We start from the raw sequence: 22,360 nt of genomic DNA on the forward strand, positions 1-22,360 counted from the left end.
CTTTTTTAATTTCAAACCTAACGCAAATAATCGACAAAAGTTTAGACGGTGGCATTGCAACTTACCGACGCAGAGAGATTTAAAAAGCGACTGGTCAATGTACTGTAAAGCCTCAAAGTCGTCCACATTGAATCGGTATCTATCCAGAGGCTTGTTGGCAATTCCGTCGATTTCTCGGGTGTCTTGGATGCCAATACCGATGGCATACAATGTGATCCCTGCCTGGCGTGCTAGATTGGCTTCGGGAATGGTACGGCGAGAGTTGATGTTGGACACACCGTCAGTCAGAACAACCCCAATGTTTTGAACATTTGGTCGATCGCCATTTCGTCTTGTAAACATTTGTGTTCTCATAGCCTTCAAGCCATCAGCAGTATTGGTACTGCCATGGTTGTAAGGAATCTGAGCAAGGGCGTTGATGTAGTCATCCCTGGTCCTGTACTCGTTCAGATGGAACTGGATGTAGACATCAGTGCTGAATGTCAAAACACCAAATCTGACCGAGCCATTAGGAACATCGGCTTTCTTGATGAGATCCATGAGGAAGGCCAGCTGAAGCTGGAAGTTGAACTCTGTCACACTGGTGGAGGCATCCACAACAACAACGATGTCAGCTTCTGTGCCAATACATTCTGCAATACACAATCATATAAAAAATTTTCAATTTAACAGTATTTGTTTACATATGTGCGACACAAAATATATCTGGATAATGAGCTGATATAAGTTACCCATTCTCCAAATCAAAACTCTTCACCTGACATGGTCAATTGAGTTCTAAAACTAAACAAAAGAAACACATTAAAAATATTTATAACGCACGATATATGCTTACGTTTATAACAAAAAAGGATCATTTAGTTCTATCGAAAACAGTCTTTGTAAGCGTGTAACAAGCCTGCAAAAATCATGTAAGAAAAAGATGATTTTTCCTGCCGCACCTTTCAAGATAGGAGGTGGCGTCGTGGGCGGTGGAGTTGGTTTCGGCGTAGGCCTTGGTGTCGGTTTTGGTGTCACTTCTGAAACATGAAAATATTTCCAGATGTTATAAAAACTACGTAATACTGGCCACTTTAAATTCATCGCAGAGCTGATCAAACTGAAGTGAGACAGTATTTCAACAATGCTTTGAGCAGCCACACACACGGAAATATCTCAAATGGTGACAAATTTCCCTTTATTACTAAAATCGCTATTTACAAAACAGGTTTGTCTTTGGCCCTCTCTTTGTCAAAAGAATTTTCTCTGACACACTTTGATAACAAGAAGCCTTTTTAATAACTTTTGATTATGAAAGGATATATTATAGGGATGTACACGTGCAGAATGCACCTTCGATGTTTAAAAGAAAATTTTAAACAATTTCCATTACGACACTACGAGATCTGACAAGGGATTGAAATTTCAATTGGATGTTTCATTGTCTTCTAAAGTATACAAATATTTATCAAATATTTTGTTGGTAATTTCACTTAGTTTCATTTATAGCAACACAATCTCTCCAACACCATTCTTTTTTAATTTCAAACCTAACGCAAATAATCGACAAAAGTTTAGACGGTGGCATTGCAACGTACCGACGCAAAGAGATTTAAAAAGCGACTGGTCAATGTACTGTAAAGCCTCAAAGTCGTCCACATTGAATCGGTATCTATCCAGAGGCTTGTTGGCAATTCCGTCGATTTCTCGGGTGTCTTGGATGCCAATACCGATGGCATACAATGTAACCCCTGCCTGGCGTGCTAGATTGGCTTCGGGAATGGTACGGCGAGAGTTGATGTTGGACACACCGTCAGTCAGAACAACCCCAATGTTTTGAACATTTGGTCGATCGCCATTTCGTCTTGTAAACATTTGTGTTCTCATAGCTTTCAAGCCATCAGCAGTATTGGTACTGCCATGGTTGTAAGGAATCTGAGCAAGGGCGTTGATGTAGTCATCCCTGGTCCTGTACTCGTTCAGATGGAACTGGATGTAGACGTCAGTGCTGAATGTCAAAACACCAAATCTGACCGAGCCATTAGGAACATCGGCTTTCTTGATGAGATCCATGAGGAAGGCCAGCTGAAGCTGGAAGTTGAACTCTGTCACACTGGTGGAGGCATCCACAACAACAACGATGTCAGCTTCTGTGCCAATACATTCTAAAACAAAAAAGCCAGTTGCATTTACAGATTGAAAGCAATGGAATTAGTCTGCACTCTTATATTACGCAAGCGTATTGGAGTAATATCTGGATTATGTGTGGAGGAGGGACGTGAAGTAGTGGTAAATTGTGGAGCTCCTAAACAGAAGACATTTGATTTGCCTAAATCCATTTTGTTAATTCGAGTGTAAATCAAAGGTGATGACTGCAGTATATATTGAGAATTTCCAGAGCTGTCATTCATTTTTACGTAATTCTACTTAAGCCATGGTGGTAGTTGACTGGAGGAGGGCGAACTGGGCTTTAGGGGTGGCGATAGAGGGTGGAATTTCTGCTTTTGAACCATATACATGAAGACCTAAAATAAAGCCCTAACGAGGTAATTTGTCATGAGGCCAAATTTCACGGGTTACGTGGGACAATTTCCCAGCTGTAGTCACTTCTTGCTTTCTCACTTTGCCGTTGTCTTTTAAATTGATATCTCTAGGCAGTGTTTCTTCAGTTGAAAACCACATGTTACATGAGGGAAAGTTGATCAGAAACTTGTCAAAGCCTGGTGGTTAATACCGTTTATATCCTTTATCCATAAAGCTAACATATAAGGGAAAACTTCTGTCATGTTGTTCTGTCCAGTGTTCTACAAAAGCATAAAAAGAATAAAAAAAATAACACAGAAAGCAGACATGAGAAAGCACAAACAATTATCAGACGTAGGACTGTACAAAATATTGCATTTCTTTAGAGAAAATGCCTTAGAAAACTCTAAATTGTAATGAAAAAAAAATATTCACTGTACCTTTCAAGATAGGAGGTGGCGTCGTGGGAGGTGGTGTTGGTTTCGGTGTCGGCCTTGGTGTCGGTTTAGGTGTCACCGCTGAAAAACAGACACCGATATAAAAGAAAGAAACATATATTATTCGTCCATGCAGCGTTGCCATTAACATAACACTCATTAACACTTGACCATATTGCCAAATGTGGCGTTAAGCTATATTTATTCATTCATTCATTCATTCATTCATTCATATCATGGAATATAATCCACATTCCCCAGCTATGTATTATTAAATTATTAAATCAGTGATCTCTTAAATGTTATGTTTCAACTTCCCAAGACATATTACTTTCGTGAGATCACCAGCTTACTTAATTAATCTAGCTGGGATAAAACAAACTAAATGGGGTTTTCATGCCAATGGATATAACTTCATATGCTTTATTATTGTCTTGCGAATTTATGCTTCTTGCATGACGCCTGTAAATATTGTATTATTTGCTTTGTTAAATATTCTGGAGTATAAATCAAATCAGATATGAGAAAATTAAGTAGAAAACACCCCAAGATAGCAGCATCCCAAATATCGAAACGTAAATAACTGGTAAGCACAATTTCAAGGTATAAAGAAAAATATGTACTAAATATGTATTTATGACGGAAATACAGACAGTCCAACGAAAGGGCAAAGCAAAAAAAAAAAAACGCCCCAAAACAGGAAAAACAACGCAGTCAAAGAATTAATTCCTTACAATTAATTAAAATAACTAATAAATTAATAATTTAAAACATCCCATATAGACTCCTTGATGATATACCTACCAACACAAAGAGACTTAAACAGAGACTTGTCGATGTTTTGCAGAGCTTCAAAGTCGTCCACATTGAATCGGTACTTATCTAAAGGCCTGCTGGCAATTCCGTCGATTTCTCGGGTATCTTGGATGCCAATACCGATGGCGTATATTGTGATGCCTGCCTGGCGGGCTAAGTCAGCTTCAGGAATGGTACGGCGAGAGTTGATGTTGGACACACCGTCAGTTAGAACAACCGCAATGTTTTGAATACCGGGTCGGTCACCAGTTCTACTGGTAAACATCTCTGTCCTCATAGTCTTTATGCCATCAGCAGTATTGGTGCTTCCGTAGTTGTAAGGAATCTGAGCAATGGCGTTGATGTAGTCATCCCTGGTCCTGTACTCGTTCAGATGGAACTGGATGTAGACGTCAGTGCTGAATGTCAAAACACCAAATCTGACATTACCGTTGGGAACGTCGGCTTTTTTGACGAGATCCATGAGGAAGGCCAGCTGAAGCTGGAAGTTGAACTCTGTCACACTGGTGGAAGCGTCAACAACAACAACGATATCTGCTTCTGCTCCGACACAGGCTACGGGTTAGATAGATAAAGAAAGATAAAACACAGCTAGAGTGAAAGGTTTCAAGAGAAAGTTGTCACACTGGTGGAAGCGTCAACAACAACTACGTCAGCTTCTGTGTTGACATAGTTGTAATAGGCCTTACCACATACTGTTGAAAAGAACAGCGATATCAGCTTAAAAAACAGCTGGTAAAAGGCTGTACAGGAAACGTGGAATTTATAAATGGTTTTTGGAACTAGATGCCGAGTAGACTCAGCTCTGTACATAACAAGCTCTCTCATCATACACCTAGTTCTTCAAAGGAAACAGGCAACATTGTTACAGGGAATTGAAGGGGAAGTCTACCGTCTAAACAGTCATGCTATTCCAAGACTTCACAATCCATATTAACCGACAAGAATTTTCCCTTCCATCATTTAAACTGTGCCGTGTCACTAACTTATCCTAGAAATAAAACCTTTTTAAGGGAGGGGGGTATTCGTGGACAAAATAGTCCACTGACAGTAGCTTCCCCTGACAGTGGGGACGTAAGGACCACTGTAACATTCCACGTGGAATTGATCTTCACTTAGCGCTGGCTTAGTTTCCTTTACCTGTTCTCAGTGCTTGGCAATTGTCTTACCTTGAGAAGGTTTTGGCAGCAAGGGTGGCGGTTTAGCTGTAATAATAACAATAATAATACTAATACTAATAATAATAATAATAATAATAATAATAATAATAATAATAATATTTTCTTAATTGCAATATGCATCCACATAGGATATACCTTTAGAATAAGTAGTAGAAATAAATACATATTAGTCTTGTCACACACCTACCGGGTTACAATTGTGCAAATAAAAGATAAAACTATCCCTAAAAGACTGGCAGAAGTATCTCTTTCGGTATACCCATTCTCGCTCCATTTCTGTTTTGAATCAGTTCTTACCCTTACGGGGCAACTTTGACAAAACTGCCTATCTCGCATTTCTCGAAACTCTCGTAAAATATGTTGTCTTGGTTAGAGTGCCACGTGGCACCTTTGTGGAAGTGGGCCATCATTGTCAAACAAACTTAGGTAGAACTTAAAATGCCACATTATTTACATCAAACAAAAAGTTACAAGACAAAAATGAAATACACGGAACATGTCTTAGTAGTAAAGTGTATGTCTTTTATCCTCCAGCACCAAAAGAGCATGTTCAACTTCGCTACTTTAACAAATGGTATCATTTCAAGTAATTTTTACCGTTGATATTTTTGTTTCCTTCCTTAAATTTATTTATTTATTTCATTGGTGTTTTACGCGGTACTCAAGGATATTTTACTTATACGACGGCGCCCAGCATTATGGTGGGAGGAAACCAGGGAGAGCCCGGGGGAAACCCACAACCATCCGCAGGTTGCCGGCAGACCTTCCCAGGTACGGCCAGAGAGGAAGCCATCATGAGCTAGACTTGAACTCAAAGCGACCGCTTTGTCCTTCCTTAAATTATGCATACTTACAGACACAAAAAGCAGAGTAAATCTGTCTATCGATGTCTTTCAGGGCTGCAAAGTCATCCACATTAAATCTGTATTTCTCCAAAGGCTTGTTGGCAATCCCGTCAATTTCTCGTGTGTCTCGGATGCCAATACCGATGGCGTACACCGTGATTCCTTGGTCTCGGGCGAGGTCTGCCTCAGGAATGGTACGCCTTGAGTTGATGTTGGACACGCCGTCCGTCAAAACGACGGCGACATTCTCTACTCCCGGTCGGTCTCCCATGGCAGTTACAAACATCTGCGTCCTCATGGTCTTCAGCCCATCGGCGGTGTTGGTGCTGCCGTGGTTGTAAGGAATCTGCCCGATGGCTTTCAGAAGGGCGTCTTTCGTTCTGTACTGATTCAGGTGAAACTGGATGTAGACGTCGGTGCTGTACGTGAGCACACCGACGCGGACATTACCATTGTCGATACTAGCAGGTTTTAAAAGATCTTGAACGAAGGCTAGTTGGAGCTGGAAGTTGAAGTCCGTGACGCTGGTGGAGGCATCCAGCACTATGACTATATCTGCACGTGCAGACGCGCAGGCTGTCAAAAGGCAAATGTTACTTAAGCGTGAGCATTAGAGCAGCGCATGCGCAGGAGAAGAGAGCGAGGCAAAGAGAAGAAACTGCCGAATGTCCAAGAAGGATATTAGAGTGGTGTTAAAGTCAGAGAATAGATACCATTGCAAAAGGCAAGAGTAGCTACGATAGATCGTTATGTTTGACAATATGCACTTGTTGACTCAGGAGATGGCAGAGAAGATTGAGTTACTAATGTCAATGCCACAGAATAAAGTAGATGTAGACTACAATGCTCACAGGGCACCAACAGAATATACAGTGGCATTAACAATGAGCTATGGATTACCAATTACGGTGGTAATTACAAAAACAATTACCACCGACGAATAGCTAGAGAGGGGGGAGGGGGTAAGTGGGTATGTGAAGGTGAAGTGTACAGGTTTAGTTTAGGTCCTACATGTATCATTAAGGCAACGGGGACAGAAAATGATTTTTACATTTTCGAAAGTTTGGGATCTGTGATCGATTGTTTGGTAATGCATACCTCATTGCTGAGAAGACTGCGCTGTTCGCGTAACATTCATTACAACAGAGAAATAGTTGGAAGTCAGTATCTTGATAAGCAAGGCTGCATAGCTGAGAGAATTTCTTATATTCAGGATATTCATGTTCATTTCATATACGGACATTTCACCCAAAACCCATGCAAAACAGATAAACTACTTGGCAGACAACTACGTGGTTTGTTAGAACGAGTATGTACAAAGGGGAATGACTGTAGACAAGATATGCTACTTACATATGACGTTGATCAAACAGCTTTTGCTTTTCGGACACAACCCGACTTTACAAATTGTACATATACATATAACACTGGAAGATATACATATGTTTAACAAAAAAAGCAAAACAAAAACAAAGCAAAGGCAAAAAAAAAAATAAAAAAAAACAAAACAAAGCAGCCACGCTGTGAGGCTCGAGTCAAACAAGACACGAAACACTTCGGTTGTTATAATACACATGCGTGTGAGCTGGTTGGTTAGCGTATAAAAGGAATGGGGAAAAACAACATTTACCGCATATGACCTAAAATTTCGACCATCATCAAGTTATTAATTTGGCTTGTTTCCTGATGCTCTATTGACCGAAAAGATTTGTTTGGAATGTAGGATGATATACTGCTGAAAGAGAAATGCAAGGTTGCGCTCCAAAAGTAGTATTCGATGATTTTTTTTCACTTATAAAAATTTACTTTACCGTGACGAATTTTTGGTCAAAAGCAGTATAACGTAAGAGAGCGAAGTACAGCAGACAGCATTAGGGCCGCTTGGGAGGGTCTATTCTACTGGGATCAATAGGTAAGTGGTGTAAGGGATAGGGTTAGTCAAAAAGTCACTTATTTGGGGGGGTAAGTACAGCTTTACAGCTAATACAGGTGTTAGACACGTACAGGTCACATAAAAAAGCCAAGGTAGTGGAAAGGAGGAAACGGGAGTTCAAACGATTGGGAGGATAACAAGGTCAGGAGACAAGATGTTAGAAACAGGGAGGGAGTGGGGGGAGAGAAATGGGTTCCATGTACAGTGAAGTTTGGTGAACCCTTAGCGGCGCTACGGGCATGATTTTTGAAACCCATACAGTGTGACTATAAATTAATTTAAAAAAGGTGAATTGTTGTTTTCGTTTGTAAGTGTTCCAAAGACTCAGAACTGATGGATGCATGGCTGTAAACTGCAATTTGTTAATAATGATGTTGATAATGTAAGCGTTTATTAGGTGTGGAATATTTACCTTGAATTGGTGACACAGGCTGCTTTTCGCCATCCTGTGAAACCATGTCAAGTATAATTTGAAATTTTAAAATTTTAGAAAATTATACGCTATGCGAGTCCCAGAATTCACTGTGCATGTGTGAGTTGTCACTTCAGCAGTAGGGACTTTCAATCACAGTCCGTCCGGAGAATAATATCTACTGGTAACCTTTCAACCTTCAACAATGACTGGCTCACCGCTTTTTCATAAGTGTGAAAAAACAAGGCATTTCTTTCCTGTTTACAATAAATGGAATTATAACTCAAACTTCCGGCCAAAATGTCAATGGTACGAGCTGTCAGTTTGTGTTTTAAATTTTCATCTTAAATCTTGCAACTGAAAGCCCCGTGTATACCGTAAAGCCAAAGCAAAAGGAACCGACAGATGACACAAAGGGGGATAACTTATACACTTACCGCCCAAAAGGAAGCAAACTTAGAGCTACAAAGAGTCCGCTATACTTACTAGACGGAGATATCGGACGGGATGGGGAAACAGGCTGTGTGGGTAGGTTACCTGGAAAACGAAAATTAAAGTCACGTTGACAAAATGTTAAGACGCCTTACGCCAAAGATGGATGGCGTATTTATTGTAAACAAGGTATAAATTATTTACAAACCTTGGTAACTTCAGATATTTGCTGACTTGACAAATTATTCAGACATAACTTCGTCTCGTCTCGACAGCAATACTTAAAATCAATTTTCATCCCTAAAACAGGTCAAGATTTTATCCATTTTGATTTTTTTCCAGGGTTATTTTACTTCATTACTTCTTTCCGTAGCTTATGGCGTGCAGTAACGGCAGTATCAATTTTTAACATTTTATCTAACGCATATACCTTTCATTAAAGAGACCATACTGGGAAATTTCTGTATTATGACGTGTATACACCTTGTATTAAAAAAGTAGCGCTGCATGGCGTAGGTAAAAATATAAGGATTTCAAATTGAATTAGGTTATGTACTATATACAGGACGATAATGTGGTACCCTCAGGATTCTGTAATGGCACTGGTGTGTCACTTCAGAACACACACCTGACCAATCGTGATCAAAGTTGTTGCAAATAGGTCAACCGTATGTCCCACAGATTGGTAGCTTTTGCTCAATCTTTCTGTGACGTCATGACGTAAGAACTGCTTTCGCCGAGAGTGGAATAAAAAGGAAGTGTCCATTTTGTACGAACTTTGACGAGTGGATTTTACAACCGTATTAGATAAATTGAGAAATTTTCATGCATACATTAACTTTCTGTGTTCCGGCCTAGCTGGAAATACAAATAAAAGTAATTATCTTTTTGTAGGTTACCTAGGGTGGCATTTTCTGATAGTCATGTATTAGAGGGAGAATACAGATAGGTCAGTTTGTGACCCTAAAATTGACGATCATTCTCCGGTATAGCCTCTTTAATTTTTTTCTTTTTTTTTGTTGAAATGTTGTAATCTTACAACGCATAGAACGCTTTTAAATCCTCGGAGTAAACATTGAAAAGTATCTAAAACACCAGTGCAACTGTACTTCCAAGGAGCTAACACTATGACAATCTTGTTCAAATATATCCGTCAAGACGGAAGGGTGGTTGAGTTAAAGGTTCTCATGCAAAATGATCAGTAACAAAATCAAATATTAAACTGTGGAATGTTATTCGGGTAAAGGGGCTGTTAGGGTAGTTGCAAGCCAGGCATTCCAAAAACAGCATTTATCGGTTAATTTGTCTTTTAAAGACAATTTCATTTTATAAGAAAAATTGTACGCAATAATTTTTTTAAAATCTCAAGACATATATGTACTCACCCGATTGGTCTAATTTTCATTTCGCCTTCAAAATTTCATTAAAATATACAGTTGATATAGCGTCTAAAATGGCTCATATACTGAGTCGGATCCAGGACGCATGCGCAGATTTAAATAGCAAAGGCAAATAATGACTTCTTAACCATTTATGTGACAATATTTCCTTGCGTGTGCCATTCGTGCAAACGCGTCATATTTAGGCAGAGAAGGAAACCGGAAACCGGAAACCAGTTAATTATAGTTTATTTTTTCTTACGTAGGATTGAATAGGTTCAGCGATTCCAGAATAAACTCTGGCCAAATATTCCCACGGGATTTCTGTTTTTTTCCCAAATTTTTTCTTCATATCGGTTTCGACAGATTTATGACACCATGCTACTGACAACTTTCCTCATTCGGACACTTCAACATTGAACTCTGCACGATTTTTTATTGCTTTATTATAGTTATATTTTTACCTAACACTACCAAATTGTATCCCAGTAATTTCCAGGTGTGGAGACATTGCTTAAAAGGTGAAGGAATTCAAATCACACCCATGTCTAGTTTTTCTGTAAATTTGTCATGTAATGGGGGGGTATTGTTTGGAAACTTAAAAAAGTATAGGCTCGAAACCTGCATTCAGACATATACTCAAAGTAACTTAAAAGCTCAGGAAATATGCAATTTGCCATATACTAAGTCTGATTCATACTTGAGTGTCATGATTATGTTTTGGGGAGTCACAATACCTCTGCACGAATAGTCGTCAATGTATTTTGTTTTTGATTTATTTAATTAACAGTGCGTCTCCCTGTGGTTAGCGCCCTGCAGCAGCATGATGTGTAAGGTGAGCCTCTCACCAACGCGGTTGCCGTGAGTTCAATTCCAGCTCATTCTTCCTCTCCCGTCGTACGTGGGAAGGTCTTGCAACAGCCTGCGGACAGTCGTGATTTGCCCCCGGAATTTCCTCCCATCATAATGCTGGGCGCCGTTGTATAAGTGAAATATTCTTGGATATGACGGGGAACTCAAATCAAATAAAGATATAAATATTTGCTTAATACCTAACCCCATATTCAAGAATTATTCACTTATATGATGGCCTTTTCATTTTCTTTTTTTTCTTTTCTTTGCTTTATGGCTTCATTTCATTATCTGAAACATAGCCCTGTAAAATTTTCTTTGCAAACAGATGATGGAGAAAACAAAATACATTTTCAAACATTCGTGCAGCGTACTTTGAGTGTGTACTCTGTGTGCTCTTATCCAAATATTACACTCAACTAAGAACTACTTAAATATAGGCTACGACATTTTATAAACGACATTAATACTTTATTTTGAGGTAATCACAGATGCATAGGCAGGTCAATGAATGATAATTAAAAACAAAACAATACTTTCGGACGTACACGTACATGAACACGTAATCTTGAACACTAACCGACACAAATGGAGGAAAATATCCGTCGATCAAGATCTTGCAAAGCTGAAAAGTCTTCGACATTAAAGCGGTATTTGTCCAGTGGTTTGTTGGCAATGCCATCCAGTTCGCGAGTGTTTGATAAGCCGATTCCCACGGCGAACACGATTATTCCATGGTCCCGGAGATTGTTCGCTTCCGGAATGGTCATCCGGGAGTTGATATTGGACAAACCGTCCGTAATCAGCAGAACTATGTTCCGGACGTCCGGTCTGTCCCCATGCTGATACATGAACATAGTGGTGCGCACGGTCTTCAGAGCGTCTGCCGTGTTCGTACTACCCCAGCGGTATGGAACGTTCCCTATTGCCTTTAGAACGCCTTCCTTGGTAGGATGTTGGTACATGTGAAACTGAATGTAGACGTCTGTGCTGAACGTTAGCATGCCGATCCGAACATTTCCGTTGTCGATTTCTGCCGGTCGCACGAAATCCTGCACGAAGGACAGAAGCGTCCCGAAATTCTCTTCTGTGACGCTCGTAGAGGCATCTAACGCTATGACGATATCTGCCGTGGATGTGGAGCACACTGAATAGAAAAAAAATAATAAAAAGATCAGAAAGATAAACAAGAAGCCAATACTGCGGTGTAATGAAGTTAATCAATTTTCTTATTTACACAACTGACACAACAGATTTACCTTACGCCTCGAAAAAAATAGCGATTCAGACTTTTACCGGTTAAGTGTTAACATCGAATTTAACGTGTACGTTAATTTTGCCGGTTGAAGCATAACGACAGAATTCTGAACGTTTTACACTTTCTAGAAAATAAAATCTTGATCAATTTTTTGTTATTAAACAAGTAACATAATCATCGCTTTAAAAACACTGAGTTATGGAGATCCATGAGCAGTGTATTTTCGGAATCGTGAATGCTGCGTGTATGGTTAAACTGTATATCTAGAAAACATAATTTTTACACTAAAGTAAAATCTTACCCGGAGGCAAATCTGGAAGTCGCGGGGGAAGCCGGACTCCTTGATCTGAATGAAAGACAAAACTGCAAACATGAAGTTTACAAATTTCCTATTTGGATATGGTTTCAAGTGTTGATCAATTAAATGTGGTGATTTGAAATGTGTCATCAGAAGGAAGCAATTATCTTCAAAAGACATACACAAGAATACGACCCTTATTTTGATGTAGTTAAGAATACAAAGAGTAAAATGTTCAATGTGTAAATATGTTTATAAAGTCTAACTTAGAGGTTCGAAGATAATAATTCTTTTCTTCTTGGTGTTACCGCCATGAAATTTTCCCTTTTGCTTAAAAACATTGGAGACTTTTACTAATATGATAACTGAATAATTCATGGACTGAGCAAACTGGAATATTTTCTGTCCACTTTTATTATTACTTTTTACTAAGTGTTAATATTTCAACACTCTTCAAGGCTTTCTTATTCCAACCTCATTAAACGTCTTTGAATTCTTGCAGAAAGCCGGTCAACCAACACTTGAAAACAACACTTAAAACCCAGTTAAAAATTTAACACTTTTAATGGAGTTGAAGTGTGTTGAAATTTTAGCACCTTAAGAGTGTAAAGTCAAATGTGTAATGACTTACGTCTGCATATAGAGTTGAAGACTCGCTCGTCCAGCTGTTGTAAGTTTGGGAAATCATCGACAAGGTACCTGTGTTTATCCAGCGGTTTGTCGGCCATGTCGTCTATTTCCTGGTTATCTGTTAGTCCGATGCCTACAGCGTACACAATGATGCCTGCTTCTCGAGCCAAATCAGCCTCTGGAATCGTGTGCAGGGAGTTCACGTTCGACACACCATCTGTGAGAACGATGGCGAAATTCGGAACGTCATGGCGGTCTCCGTTATGCGGAGTGAACATGATTTCCCTTGCGGTTCTTAGAGCATTGGCCGTGTTCGTGCTTCCATAATTGTACGGTACGTTGGCGATGGCTTTCATGAGGGCTGACTTGGTATAGAACTCATTCAGATGAAACTGAATGTAGACATCGTTACTGAAGGTCAAGACTCCAACGCGGATGTTTCCGTTGTCGATGTCCGCGGTTTCTAAGACGTCTTGCACGAATGCAAGTTGGTGCTGGAAATTTATATCTGTAACGCTTGTAGAGGCGTCCAACAGGAAGACGATATCAGCTTCTGTATTGGAGCAACTTTGTTCTAACAGAAAAAGAAAGGAAAATTAACTTAAAGAAAAATTACAAGGGTATATCATTCATACAGCTTGGAATTGCCACTTTACCATTAGATTGTATAAACGTTTTGTCCTTCACAATTTCCGTGCGTACTAAAGATGAGCGCTTTGATATATTTTCAAATATTTATATTCGTTAGATGGGTAGGGTATAATATCCAGCGAAATTTTATTTCTTTATAACATTTTCTTTCTGCTATGGACAGTTACATAAGCATATCTTGCAATTGTCGACTATGGGCCAATGTGGCCTTTTCCTTGACTAAGAACGGCGAGCGACTTGAAAGTATGCGTTAAGTTACCAGTACACGTACCATTTTAAGACCAAAGAAAAAAATCCCGCCTACCTGTTCCTAGCGTGAGATCTTCAGCTGGAGGTCGGGTAGGCCTGGGACGCCGTTTTCTCACTGCATTACAGAATTCGTATAGCACTCATCAATTATATAACTCAAACTTAGATGACACTTACTTAGAATATATACTTAAGATGTTAATCACTTTATTAGAACTTGTTCTGGACGATTATAAAGAGGCGTTATAGTATACAACATCACTATGCTATTAAAAGTCCTCACAATTTGTTTATTACGTCAATTGTCCATTTATGAAATCATTCCTTTCTCTTATCTCTTATATCTCAAAGATGGAGAACATCTGAAATCGAATTTCATTTCACACTTTGTGTATAATAGTGATCAATCTATAGGTGAAAGCTCGTGGGCAATGGCGATGGCATATATGGTGACATTGTGTTTGGCGTATGCAAATATTGCTTGTGAACAGAGAAACTATGCGCCAATGGGGTTTACCGGTTCTCTACAAAGGGAAACAATCCATGTAAATAAAAATGTGAGTGGGTGAGAGAGTGAGACAACTTTTCAGTCATATGACCACGAAGGAGCCCTTAGAATGCATGCAATGTGCCTCCTTGTAGCAAGACGGGTTTCCACCGTTCTTTTATCTACTGCTCCATCATTGAGATGACTTACCAAAGGCAAGTAAGGCGCCCCGCCCCGAGCGAACCATTATAATGATACGCGTTAACCAGTCGTTGAACTACTCACTTCATGCTGCACGCCAAGTCAGGGAGTTACAACTTCCTCTTTTAAAGAATTAGGTGTGACTCGACCCAGGATTGACCCGGCTTCTGCCACCTCCCGAGGAAGACGCTCTACCAACTGTGCTATCGGGGCCGGTAATCAAAAAAGAACGGTGCACACCCACCTACTTATATAACAATATCGGCTTTGGTTATTCATGAATTTTTGTTCTATTTTTGAAATTACCTGTTTTCTAATTCAAATATTTAGAAGGAGTTCTTGTTTCATGAGCTAATTCCAATATGTACAGGGCGCTGTTGTTTCATGAGTTAATTCAAATATGTACAGGGCGCTGTTGTTTCATGAGTTCAAAGATTTGTTTCCCTTTGTAGAAGAATGGAAAGCCCATTGCTGGTGACATATAGGACAAGCCAGACTGGCGTATTTCTGAAAATCCATGTGGAGAATTCATGCTATACATGTGTACACAGTACAGCGTATATATTCTGTAGACAGCGTGAATTTATATGAAAAGTAAGCTTGGCTATACACATTTAACCTGACCTACTGGGAAGCCAGAACAGTTTTACACGCAACATATACATGTCAACAGTTTGTAGTCATTTGCCTTTTACTACCAAAGCATTCAAAGTTCTTAAGATGGTCTTTCATTACATTATTACCAGCGCAGTGCATTTATTGCAGATTAGCTGAAAGTAATTACATATGCATTTAATATTTTATTTTAGAAATCCACCACCTAGATTATTTCACAGTTGTGAAGTTAATTGTTATCTGAGCAACAATGTATGTCTTTCCCAGTGATAGAATGATCTAACAATTAAATTTCAGAAATCTCAAAATTAAGTATGATTAGGTCAGTCGTTACACAAAGTAAAATAACAAGAAGGCAAACTATGTGTGTTAAGTTTTCAGAAATACTTTAAATAAAATTAATAAATACATAAAAACTGAAACAGTGGTTCAAATTTTCCCATGTAAAAATATCAAGCTTGAAAAAAATATATATTTAAATTCATTAATTTAGAAATTGTTAAGAATTGAAATGGATAATACGTTACTCAACACTTTTACCAGACAAAAATGTTGATGACAGAGAATGTGATGATAGCAATAGTAAGGTGAGCACCCAGCCAGCCAACAACGTTTGAGCCTCAGACTTTCGTCTTTTCTTGTCTACCTTCCATGACTGTTATTTTGATGAATTTTACTTTACTCCTGACTGAGTCACACCTACATAAAAAGTTCCGCAATATTTACCCAATGCAATTTAGTGTTAGAACATCTGCAGTGTGAGACTGAATTAAATAGCTAAATACTATTATTTACCATTTTGTTGACTTTTAATAATGTTGCTGTTTTTTATGCGGTTACATCTAAATAATTCAGTCTTAATTCTGATGATCGCTTTGCCATTCTTTGAACAACTGTTTTAATTTTACATTTTAAATAAATCAGCTGGATTTTGACATTTAGTGGTTTAGTGGTCGGAACGCCAAGAGCATATTTCAGCGAGTTCACCCAAAACATATTGCAACTTTTAAGAATTACAGTTATATATTTTTGTTTTTTGCAAAATTTGTTGAAGGCTAGTTGAGTCAACTATTGCGTAATTAAAACCTAAAATTATTAGATAGCAAGGTTACCTTTAATCCGTTGATCCTGTAGATACAGCCACCACAACTACCCGTATTAGTAAGTAAAGAAGCTGTTACCGCGGCCGTCAACAAAGAGTAAAACCGCATGACATCATCTACTCACGGAAGGATGCGATTGGCTATTGCCAACTGTTGATGAATATTAATGCAATTTCGAAGATCCCATCACCTTAAGTGAATCAGCGTACGAGTCAGAGAGTACGAATCAGCGGAGATATTGACCAGTCTTCCCGACGAAGAAAAATCAACTATTACATACTCACATGCGAAGACTTGTTCGGTGAGTGATTCGCGAACGGCTTCGAGCTGGCCGTACGAGTTTACTTGCTGTACGAAATGAGAGCCAGGATTACTGGCAATGCTTTGAAGCTCGTGTTTGTCCGCAGACTCCACGCCGACGGCATACACGGTGATTTCCGCTTCCTGTAGCAGTCGGGCCACGCCTGGAACACGGCCCTGGTCGATGTTGCTGCGAGCATTCATGATGAAGTACACCAAATGTGCAGCCTTCTGCCTCGATCCTTCCTGCCGCGTAAAAATCCGAGCTAGGATCGTCTCCAAAGCCGAAGCGGTGTGGACGTATTTGGACTTGTACTGTGACGTAATCAAGTCCATCCCTGCCATGACCTCTTTGTAAGAACGGAAGGTGTCCAAGCTGTAAATGACTTCTGGTTTCCAGGAATACGTCATCAAAGCCACTCTAACGTCACCAGTGTCGATTTTGGCGTGCTGGATGACGGACTTCATGAAAGATTTCAGGTGTTGGTGGTCGGATTCCGTGCTGTGAGGTGACATGTGGAAGGCGAATAATACATCCAGCAACGGGTTACCTGCAACGACGAAGAGATAAACCTATTAGTCTCTATAAATCAGGGTCAATTCATTATCAAATTAACAGAGACACATTTGTAGGCGATAGGGTTGAACAATAAGACATCGTATTCAAAAAATATTTCACTCATTTAACAGCAGCCATTTTCACGAGTAGTGTCAACAGGGGTGTCTTCAGCAACCCACTGAATGTGTTATGCCTCAAAAGCTTACCAGGGTATATTAGTTATCATTTGTAATAAAATAAAACAAAGTTGCACTGGCTATAGGGTCCAGAGACAATGGCCACATACATTTTTTTGTAAAATATCTACACATTCTGCTTATTGTCAACCTTTCATTTTAGAAGGTGCCAACAGAGATGTAGATAATATGATGACAGAGATGTAGATAATATGATGACAGAGATGTAGATAATATGATGACAGAGATGTAGATAATATGATGACAGAGATGTAGACAATATGATGAGACACTTACTTTCTGGATCAGACGTCTTGACGACAACAGTTTCATTTGGCGATGGAATTGCAACTTAAATATAAAAGAAAAATTATTTCATTAGAAATATTGTTTTATTAGACAATGGCATACAAACAAGTGGCATTCATCAATGAAACGCGTAAATAACCGAGGTCAAAGGTCAAAATCAGTGTGTTATTATGACCAAAAAGAGAGTTTTCCTCCTGACTTCAAATAATGACATTGTCAATCAAACTTTACCAAACTGAAAGTCACAACGCAGCTCAGATCGAGTATTTATTTCAAGGCATATATCTGGAGAAATTGTGAATATTGTAACTGCTTATGGATTACCCCGAGCATAGACTGATTGACTGATCGACTGATTGACCGATATGCTTGAGTTTAACGTAATACTGAAGAATATTTCAGTTCTACGACCGCGGTGACTTTTATGGGTGCACAAAACTGGACTATCAAGAATGAACTATCGGCTTTCGGCAAGTACATAACGAACTTTACCACTGACATCCCACGCATAGTTTAACCCTAAGAACAATCTCAGCGTGTATGCCAGATTGCTGAAAGGCTCAGCAAATTATTTCACGTCAGACCGCCTAAACTTGCACACGGAGAAACCGGAATGTGCGCGTTTAACCACTGACCTTTGGCAAGTTACTGACAAACTTTCACACATGTGACAAACAGATTTGCATGTCATGCCGTGACAGATAAATGGTCTTCAACCAAACCAAAAAGAAGCCATACTAGGTTAATCGACCGTCTTTACGGGCCCCTACGAGCTGTGAGAGTGACACCGGAACAAATTCCCTGACTTGGCCGCTACCGGTGTTCAACTTGCCAAACTTTGAAAGACAAGGGTATCTGAATCGTTATCGAGTTTATTAAACCTAAGGGATTGTAACTGAGATGGAATACGCACCCAAACAAAGCCTGTTGAAGAGGAGCTTTCTCACCCCTTCCATCTCGAAGTAGTTCTTCACCATAATGCGATGATCCCAGACCGGCTTGGATACGACGTGACCTAACTCCCTTGTGTCGCTAAGCCCGATGCCCAACCCGAACACAGTGATTCCGGAGTTGTGGACACGGTATGCTTGAGGAATGGTTTGATCCTGCTGAATATTTGACACACCGTCCGTGATGATCAGCGCAATGTTCTTTGCCGTCGCTCTGTCTCCTCGTCGCTTCCGGAACATCCTCGTGCGCATGACGCGCAGAGCGTCCGCGGTATTCGTACTTCCGCCGGTGTACTGTACTTTGGCGATGGCTTTTAAAAGGCTGGGACGAGTCTTGTGCGTTTTTAAGTTAAACTCGACGTTCGCCATCGTACTGTATGCGAGCAGCCCGACTCGTACGGCGCCGGAATCGATGTCTGCCTCCGACAACAGCTTGATCAGAAATACGATAATTCTCTCAAAGTTGTTCTGAGTTAAACTCGTGGAAACGTCTAGCAAAATTACGAGGTCTACGAGATCTCCGGAGCATCCTGAAACACCAAATCTCTACAATTGCATCAACGCGGAAGCATGCATATTGGATTTCTATAAAAGCTTCAGATAAAACTTCTGCTTATACAGCAACCAAAAGAAGAAGACATTGGTTTGGTGAAACCATCCTGCAAATGAAATATTTCAAATGATATTAAGTGAAAAGTTTAAAAGGGTCAGACAATAATGGTTATACAGGGAGTTTTAGAAGACTGCAAACATCTACATGCATTGACAAACATGGAACAACTGAAAATCGCTACTTAAGCAAACAATGCAAGGGCGTGAATTGCGGCTAATAATCACCAAACATTCCAACTGACATGCGGGTATTTAACCATGCAGACATATTCTTTCAAACACGCACTAGGTATGTAGCAGGCCAGTAGCTGTTACTTTATTCCTGTCTCTGGAGAATTTTTTCGTACATGAATTATAACTGTAATATTTTGAACTCAATTAACCAAAAGAGTTAAAGTGTCAATTTTAGGACCAAAAAGGTTATGTAAGGAATTTTCAATACAAAGACGCTTGAACTATAAATAATAATGTATTCTTTTTCCAAGCTCGTGAACGTAGTACAATATGGTTTTCCATGCCTAAATATATATGTTCTATTTTTTAAAGTAAGAAAAATCTACCACTGGATGTCGTCCAGGCAGGGTTTGAATTGATTGGTGTGAAAAAAACGAAGTTTTGGTACTGGCCATATACAACATCGCCAGTTGACTTCTGATCAAAACAACCATTATAACACGGCTATTGGCCACATACGTGACAAGCTGGCAGCTGGCCAAATCGCATACAGGACGACATTCAAAATAGAAATATGCTGCAACAAGTAAATATTGGGAATAACTTCTGAACATTCAGTGCATCGTTCACATAAACTGTTCATGATCCACGGCAAGCGATAATTTCAAATTCCTCTCAAAAACTTAATCTGTTAAATTTCACAAATTTAATTTAAAGCCTGTTGGCTGAGAGATGCTAGAGTGTATTCTGTTATTTTAACACAGTATTCTGTCATATTCAACATTATGTCATGTTAGTCTAAAAGAATGGTTACATTGAATTAACAGAATATATGTGTGATATTTAACAGAATAACCTGCTGCAATAGCGGAATACATTCCACCAATAGACATTCGGACAACAGACATTCTGTTAAAACGAACAGATTAATTTATTGAGTGTAAGAACGTGTAACCAAGACTTTCACGTAAAAATCTACGAGGGAATGATAAGCAGACCTGGGCCCAGTTGTTCGAAAGTGTATTAACAAATATTGGTATTACGTCATATTTTAGACTGAAAATGTTAGCCGAACTCCGTATCCAAAGCAGTTCTCCAAAGTCGAAGTGTAGCAGCAGTTTTAGTTCATATTTAATGTTATGCTACACAATTTTTTTTAGGCCAAGTGCAAAATTGAAGACTTGGTTTAAAGTTAAATCTGGTATAAAGTCTTAAACCTGTTTTGGACAACCGGGCCCTGTATACATGAAAAGTCGTCACAGAGTAGATTTGCTTTTAATGTGCTTTGTTTTTTTCAGCGCTCATTATATTCTTTCTAACATGGAGTCATGATGGTACGAATATTTGGTAGAAATGTCACTTTTGACACAATTGTAATCTCATTGTAGTTAGATCCATAGTCGTAAATAAACCCTTTGAATAATATAATTGTTGAGATATGCATATTCCAAAGGCTATTCTGTAGAATTCATAAGCACAAATATGAGTTGCAAACGTACATCTAATTTTGACTTCTGTCCGTGTACACGTCCGCCAGTTTTCACTCTGTATTAATGAATAAGATTACTTCAAATAAAATTGCCGAGGATCACAAACTGATTTAGGGCCTACGTGACCTTCAGATCACAAACTGATTTAGGGTCTACGTGACCTTCAGATCACAAACTGATTTAGGGTCTACGTGACCTTCAGTTTACGTAGGGTTACGTGTACTGGAGCTCTTAATGCAGCTCTGACATGCACATCTTACCTCCCGTACCTCTTCCCGAAACTGTGGAATAAGAAATCATGGGACGTGAGACAAGTGATGAGTTGTGAAACAAGTGATGAGACATGGGGCAAGTGATGAGACATTAGTCCAGTGATGAGACATGAGTCAAGTGATGAGATGTGACACAAGTGATGAGACATGAGGCAAGTGATGAGACGTGGCACAAGTGATGAGACATGAGTCAAGTGATGAGACATTTTTCTAAGTGATCACACGTTAGACAAAAGATGAGACGTGAGTCAAGTGATGAGACGTGAGACAAGTGATGAGACGTGAGACAAATGATGAGACGTGAAACAAGTGATGAGACATGAGGCAAGTGATGAGACATGAGACAAGTGATAAGCCGTGAGACAACAGATGAGACATGAGGCAAATGATGAGACGTGACTCAAGTGAAGATAAATGAAGCAAGTGATGAAGCAAGTGATGAGAAAGGTGACGATTGATGAAATATGAGACAAATGATAAGTCATAGGACACGATGATGATCATGAGACTTGAGACGTGCCATGAAATATGAAAGCAGACATGAGACAAATCAGGAGACAAGACAAGTCATCAGACACGTCATCAGAAATGAGACATAAAAGGAGAAAGAAGACAAATCATGAGACATGAGGCATGAGAGGCGTGTCATGCGACATGACTGGCGAGAAAACATGAGAAAAGTAACGAAAGTCATAACACGGTTTACAGGTAATATAATCAATTACTCCTTCATCGATATCGATAACACAGAGGTATTTTCATAGATAACAAAAAATCAGATAGCAGTCACAGCTAATACATGTATCATCAAATACTTATTCATGGAGAGTAACTTATAGTACAGACGAATGGAAATAGGTAGGAAAGTGTGTGCAACTGTTTAGTCATTCTGACAATATGCAAACTGTGAGTCAGAAGTAAGGCGTAGGAAAGTGTGTGCAAATGTTTAGTCATTCTGACAATATGCAAACTGTGAGTCAGAAGTAAGGCGTAGGAAAATGTGTGCAACTGTTTTGTCATTCTGACAATATGCAAACTGTGAGTCAGAAGTAAGGCGTAGGAAAGTGTGTGCAAATGTTTAGTCATTCTGACAATATGCAAACTGTGAGTCAGAAGTAAGGCGTAGGAGAGTGTGTGCAACTGTTTTGTCATTCTGACAATATGCAAACTGTGAGTCAGAAGTAAGGCGTAGGAAAGTGTGTGCAACTGTTTTGTCATTCTGACAATATGCAAACTG

The 22,360-nt window shown here is 39.3% G+C and overlaps 1 protein-coding gene across 1 annotated transcript in view; it reads right to left on the bottom strand.

Annotated features, from left to right (window-relative positions):
- Positions 1-22,360, bottom strand: part of LOC135464536 (uncharacterized) — a 130,988-nt gene that overhangs the window by 103,833 nt on the left and 4,795 nt on the right. The window contains 15 exon segments of the mRNA XM_064741960.1: positions 66-632; positions 942-1,019; positions 1,578-2,144; positions 2,943-3,020; positions 3,744-4,310; positions 4,925-4,960; positions 5,791-6,357; positions 8,613-8,663; positions 11,370-11,936; positions 12,349-12,393; positions 12,977-13,549; positions 13,931-13,990; positions 16,566-17,132; positions 17,614-17,667; positions 18,539-19,105. Of these exon segments, the coding sequence (XP_064598030.1) occupies positions 66-632; positions 942-1,019; positions 1,578-2,144; positions 2,943-3,020; positions 3,744-4,310; positions 4,925-4,960; positions 5,791-6,357; positions 8,613-8,663; positions 11,370-11,936; positions 12,349-12,393; positions 12,977-13,549; positions 13,931-13,990; positions 16,566-17,132; positions 17,614-17,667; positions 18,539-19,105 (4,944 nt within the window).

This window comes from Liolophura sinensis, chromosome 4, assembly GCF_032854445.1.
Source record: "Liolophura sinensis isolate JHLJ2023 chromosome 4, CUHK_Ljap_v2, whole genome shotgun sequence".
In the NCBI taxonomy this organism is placed as follows: domain Eukaryota; kingdom Metazoa; phylum Mollusca; class Polyplacophora; order Chitonida; family Chitonidae; genus Liolophura; species Liolophura sinensis.